A 6231-nucleotide genomic window follows, 5' to 3' on the forward strand; every position below is an offset into this window, starting at 1 on the left:
TGACAACATCTAACCGGAATATGTTGTTCTTTATCCTCTTTCCCACTGTCATAACACTGACGGTTTTGGTTCGCAAGTCTTTGTATAGTTAAGACTTATTTACCTTTGATGACAAATAAAAGAAATACGAGTAACAAACATAACTGCAAAGCTGTAAGTTGTTCATAATGAAGTTAAACATTCGTCAGGATCTCTTAGTAAAACTCCCATTAGTTGAGATACAAAATAACAATGAATTCACAAACTTGGCGTCAGCCATGCTCGTATGAAGTCATCTTTGATCAGATTGTGGCATCATGCCATGCATGGTTCCCTTCATCTCCTGTTGTGTGTCGACTATTGAGCCAAATGTGGGTGTCCAGCATCACTTCTTGTCGGCAATGTGTGAAAGAAGCCCGTATGACCGTGTGATCGGACACCAGAGCGAGCCCTTATCTCCCACAGACAGACACACCGACGGAAATTGCCTCTTGTTCCAGATATCTGCACGCTTCAAGCTTCCTTCCTCAATGGCCTTTAGGCACGTTCTGTTCGGCCAAGCCTCGCCCATGCCCCTGAGGACGGATGAAGGTTCAATATGGCAACACCAACATTTCTGTCCCTGGAGTTTGTTCTCGTACTGTGGGTTCTGTGTTTTCAACAGCACTGGGCTAAAGAAACTGAAGGTAGGGAGGCGTAACATCGCATTGCCTTTCATTTGATTTTACGTAGTCCTTACCTTGTTGATTATGTGTGCACGGGCAAAAGGTCATCGGCGTCGTAATGTCATAACTGAGTCATACGCCCAAAAGAAGTTTTACACAACCTCAGTATTTCGGTTATTAGAAATATCCCAAGTGGCAATCAGGTTGTAAAAAAGTTTCATGGGCATTGTAATCTACTAGTGCTTCGTACATCCAACACTTTTCAAAATCAAACGTCATGGCCGGTAGATTGCTCTAGTAACCTAATATTCCGAATGTATCAACTGTATATAATTCTGCATATTTAGAATGCTATAGAAGAGAGAACGGCGGTGTGAAGTACGGGGGAATATTAGCCGTGTCAGAGGCCGGACAGTCCTGTGTGTACTGGAATGAAACGGACGTGGTATTCGCTGGGTCGGACGACCACAACTACTGCCGAGCCCCGCGACCAGGAGACCTGGTACCGTGGTGCTACGTGAGGACTGAGGCCGGGGATCTGGTGGAACGTCGCTGCGATATTCAGCACTGTACAGGTACGCCTTGGAGGTCATTTTGCATACATTTGTCTCAGGCCTTGAGGTCTTCTTGCATAACATATGCATATTATTTGCAAATGATTCATAGCATGTTTAGCAAATGCTTATATAACCAAATGTGCCTTTTTCCTGATGCTCGTTAAATGAAAGTGAATAAAATAAAAATGTTTCAAGATGCCGGTATTCCTCAAATCGGAAAGTATATGGACCCAGAGCTATGTTCACGGTTAACGTTGAAATTGTTTGGAGAGTGGAGATTACGCAGATTGTGTGACATTTTGAATTGCCTTATCCCCAGTGTGCTACACGGTGACTGGAGCGGACTACAGAGGTAACCAGTCCCAGCCGAGGCCAGGTGGAAAGCCGTGCGTGTCGTGGACGGACAGGGGAACCTACAACAACAAAGGCGTCCACGCACACAACCAGGAGCATCGGAACAGAGGCATCGGAGAGCACAACTACTGCCGGAACCCCAGCACCTACTTCAGTCCCTGGTGCTACACTGGTAGTGGCGAGACTGAGTACAGACCTTGTCTCATATTGGATTGCAAAGGTAAAGAATTGGAATGGTGTCAATTGCAATCAATGTTCTAGTAAAAACATATGCCACGAGATGCAAATCACAAAAGACTCATTTTGCCATTGCCTACGATAGGCTATTTGAATACACTGAATAGATTGTGTGAGATTTCTCAACATACCACTCTTCTTTTCACGTTTTCCCCCAGCACCAGGGTACCTGGGCTGCTATAGTGACGATGATGGTAATCTCATTCCTAAAGGAGTGTCACCTCCAAGATGGTCGCTCACCATCGAGTCATGCCTAGAACACTGCCGCCAGCTTTCCAGGCAGTACGCTGTCATTCGGAACGGACAGGACTGCTACTGTACAACTGACGTAGTCAGCACAGCAAAACCGCTCAAACCGAGCAATGCTTGTGGTGTCCGCTGCCTTGGCAACCAGTTTCAGTACTGTGGAGGATACAAGAACACCGTATCCGTTTTTGACAGTAAGTAGCCTACGTCAATTCAATGTTACATTGAAATGGTTGAAATATTGCTCTTTTTTTTCGTGGATTGAGTCTATGTTTGAAAACCTGTGTAATAAGGGAAACAACTTTTTATTTTCAGCAAATATGGGAAGGTGCAACATCTCTCGCTATGGACAGCAAGGCACTATCTACACGCCAAACTACCCTGGATCCTACCCGAGTGCAACAGATTGTTACTGGAACATCAGTGTTGCCAAGGACCATCTCATCAAGTTTAGATTCCAACTGTTCAGAGTAAACGAAGACAGCTGGGTGGGTGTGTCCGATGCTGCAGGCAGGACCAGCGGTGTGAGGATTACAGGTCAGGACCCAGTCGGTGGGTACGTCACCAGCTCGGCTACTGCGTCGGTGTACTTCCGGGCACGACCGTCACAGAACTCCGAGAATCCTCGGGAAGATGACGGCTTTCCTAATGGATTTATTCTGCTGTTTGAAGGTGCGTTGTAGTGTAAGCCATATCCAAGGCAGTAAATCCTTGTGTCATGCCATAGTGCATGTATCATCAATAAAAAGACATCATACAGTAGCCTCAATCAATCAATCCAGCAAGACAAGTTTTTAATTCTATTACAGTATAATTTTCAACGACTTCATTGAATATGTCTTTGATGCATCTTCGATTCAGCGATCAGGAGGTGCCCGACACCGACAATCGCTCACGGAGGCTTCGACGTCATCCGGCCCATGACCGTGGTGAGTGACGGCTCCGTCGTGGCCGGAGACACCGTCCAGTTCTACTGTGATGACGGCTACAGGCTGACCGGGTCTGAACGTCTACTTTGCACGAAGAGTGGTGACTTCGACAGAGACGTCCCAGTGTGTTACGTGCCAGAGACCATTGTGATTGTAATTGCCAGAACTACAAGTAAGACTTTACCTGACAACGTCATTAATATTTCTTTATCTCTTAATATTTCCAACCTTTCATAACTAAACGACGTGAGCATGACTTCCTTTCGATCTGATCCTACAGGAAAAACTACACCGGAACCGTTTCCGCTAACGTCCAGGGAAGGACCAGCTCTACACACAAGTGCTCCAAAAACAGGTGTAAGACCAACTACAGCACTACAAACTGCCCTGAGCACCATCTTACAACCAGCGGCACGAGTTACAACTCTAGAAACATCTAAACCGACACAAAGACCTACAACACGACCCCTTCGCCGGCCAACTAAAACCAAACCGCCACCAGTTCAAGGGACATCAGTACCATCAGGGTCAAGGGATCACTCGACTGAGAGAACTACACCGGGGGCCCCAGGGTCCAGTGTCACACAACCTGATGGAGTCATAAAAGATGGAAAGGCCACTTCCAAGCCACCCACCGTTTCCCGAAAACGCCCAAGCACTGGCACCGGAAATGCAGAACGTAAGACATTTGTATTTCTTTGTATTTCACTTAAGATCTTTGTTGCTGTCATCCATGGCGTTATAGTTGACAACGCAGTAGACATCGAACTTTACGTTTAACCACAATAATTGTTTTCGACAGAGTATTCCACGAAATCAACATCTATTGACGTGCCATTTACTTCAAGAAGCACGCCCTTCACCTGGACCAAAACAACTGGTTGGGTGCCGGCCCCTTCCTCAGCAAAGTCAAGACCATTTTACAGCACGTCAACTACAGAGACCAGGCAACAAACAACCGGTGGGTGGAGGGGTTTCCCAACGTTATCCACACAGTCAACGCCTAGAACAGCTCATCAGACGACAGAATCTGCCAAGACATTCCTGACGACCCCCGCTGAAGACTCGAGGACACAACAGCAAGACGTCGACGTCACCAAGGACTCAACCGCGAAAGCCCACAGATTGGGATTAAACAGTGAGATATTTCTGAAACCATATCATAACACCATGCATTATTGACTATTTCTGTTCCATGTACTGAAGGTATTGTCGTGATTGTATTAATTCATTGTCATTGCAGTCTTCGCCCTGATCGCAATCGCTGTGGCGGCGTTGGCGTTCCTATTCCTGGTGCTGATACTGGTCATATGGAGCTGCCGAAGAAGGTAAGATGACAGACATGTTTTCAGAAATGACGATATGACGCATATATGCATATGAATCTTAGTGTCCGATCATTGCCGCCCTGATCTTTCCGTGCCCTCAACTCAGGAACCACAAGATCAAGCATCAGAAACTGGAGCTGCTGAACTACAGGACAGAAATAAGAGCGCCCTCTGCCGGCGGCACCGCACCAGAGAACGTGCCAATGTCAGACATGTCCTCGAGTGGGTGAGTTTTGCATTTTCCAGTGTGTACCATGCATAATGTTCTGTACTACCTATAGCAACGGACCAGGCTACTTGTAACTAGAATGACAGTTTGATTGTGATAAGGGCTGCCGTGTATTTTGAGACCATGTAATAGCATACAATATACAAATCCTAACCATTTTGTAGCCCTATACAGACAGCAGGGTGACCACATGGCAAATGGGTCCGCCGGCCTTAAACCCCAAGAAGACGCAAACATGGTAAGTTGTACACTAAGACTGGTCTCTGGACTGTGCTTGTGATCGGGCTAAGACATTGCCTCTCGTAACGAATGGACCTCGTTTCGACTTTACATCGTCGAGGTAACACTTGAACAAGTCTTATGATGTATGAAAATGATCAAGTCCAATCCTTAGAAATTAGCTTTCCTGATTTGGTGTAAACACAGTTTGCATGGCTCGAGATTTCCGAAGTCCGTACGCAACTTAATGCGCGTATTAACCAATAGCAACGCGCACAGTTGCTTGTACTCGAAAATGTGTCATGCAAACTTGAGGATTGAGGACTTAAATGCGACTCTGGGTAAATCAAGCAGCTTTATCACAAACACAAATCCTGTTTCCCCTCCCCGTCTTTAGAGTGACGACATTGACTGTGATATTGAACCAGAAGTGACGTATATGGAGCTGGATCTGACCCTGAATTGGGACGCTCCTGTCAGAAGAACCCAGCCGGAGACGGTGTACGCTCAGATCCGCCCTCCGCCAGACAGGACTGGAGCTACTTATGCAGTGTAGAAATGCTTAATTTATAGATATGGGAGTACAACGAAAACATAGGTATCGCAAATTGTCGTCTATCATTTCTAAATGAAACCTTAAGGCCCCCTCTCACTTGACGTGCGGCACGCTTGCGGCATTGCTGCGTTCGTTCACTGCGGTACTGTTTTGTTATTTTCTCCGATTTGTTATAATTCAGATATTGCGCAATACGTAAACGTGTGACATAGAAGACCACAAAATACACAACAAGTAAGAAAATTCGTTCTTTATCTCTGAAATTCGTTGAGCATCTTCCGAACGCAGCAATGCCGCAAGCGTGCCGCACGTCAAGTGAGAGGGGGCCTTTAGTAGTTTGTTTGTGTTCTAACACCGACCCATACAAGATGTATGTAACGTGACTGACGATGTTCAGCTTACTACATGTATTCCCATTGCCCAAATACCTTTTTTTCATATACCAATGTAAACAAAAATGACTTAAACGCTATCAAATTTTGAAGAAAAAAAACATGTTCACAAAAAATGCTGTTTCGTACATTTACAAACGCGCACTGCGGTTCAAGTTTTTTCGACGAACTTCGATAATATTAATGTCAGACCTTGCGTGATGCTTACCTGTAGTTTACCCCTCAGCATTCTTTTAGCCAAAGACAATATCAAGGAATTCTCACGTAGCGATACTAATTATTCGTTTATTTAGCAGCCAGCATCTCAATCAGCCATTCTAATATCTAATGATACTGGTCATGTGTTTTTCTTAAATTATTACACATCACCATCGTTTATATAGCTGTTTTAATTAGTTGAATAAACGATGATGATTATTGTTACAATAAAACTTACAACGCTCGCAAGATGGCCTGTCTTTTTTATAAAGATGCTATTGTGTCGAGTCATAAGCATATACATTGTAGTATCCCTTTATTTATTCATCTATCTATTAATTA

The 6231-nt window shown here is 44.9% G+C and overlaps 1 protein-coding gene across 2 annotated transcripts; it reads left to right on the forward strand.

The window, feature by feature from the left end:
- Positions 1-326: 326 nt before the first annotated feature.
- LOC118413849 lies at positions 327-5376 on the forward strand. 2 transcript variants are annotated; one of them, XR_004830884.1, is made up of 12 exons: positions 327-665; positions 992-1219; positions 1521-1775; positions 1951-2232; positions 2354-2710; positions 2900-3139; positions 3248-3646; positions 3770-4105; positions 4211-4295; positions 4402-4521; positions 4689-4762; positions 5141-5282. XR_004830884.1 is itself a non-coding variant. In XM_035817416.1 (12 exons), exons 1-12 carry the CDS (start codon positions 578-580, stop codon positions 5297-5299), a joined length of 2613 nt encoding a protein of 870 aa, XP_035673309.1. In that variant the 5' UTR covers positions 327-577; the 3' UTR covers positions 5300-5376. The 2 variants fall into 2 exon arrangements, 1 of the variants encoding a protein (XP_035673309.1); XM_035817416.1 differs by having other exon boundaries at positions 4699-4762; positions 5141-5376.
- Positions 5377-6231: the final 855 nt, after the last annotated feature.

Source organism: Branchiostoma floridae, chromosome 4 (genome assembly GCF_000003815.2).
Source record: "Branchiostoma floridae strain S238N-H82 chromosome 4, Bfl_VNyyK, whole genome shotgun sequence".
Classification (NCBI taxonomy): domain Eukaryota; kingdom Metazoa; phylum Chordata; class Leptocardii; order Amphioxiformes; family Branchiostomatidae; genus Branchiostoma; species Branchiostoma floridae.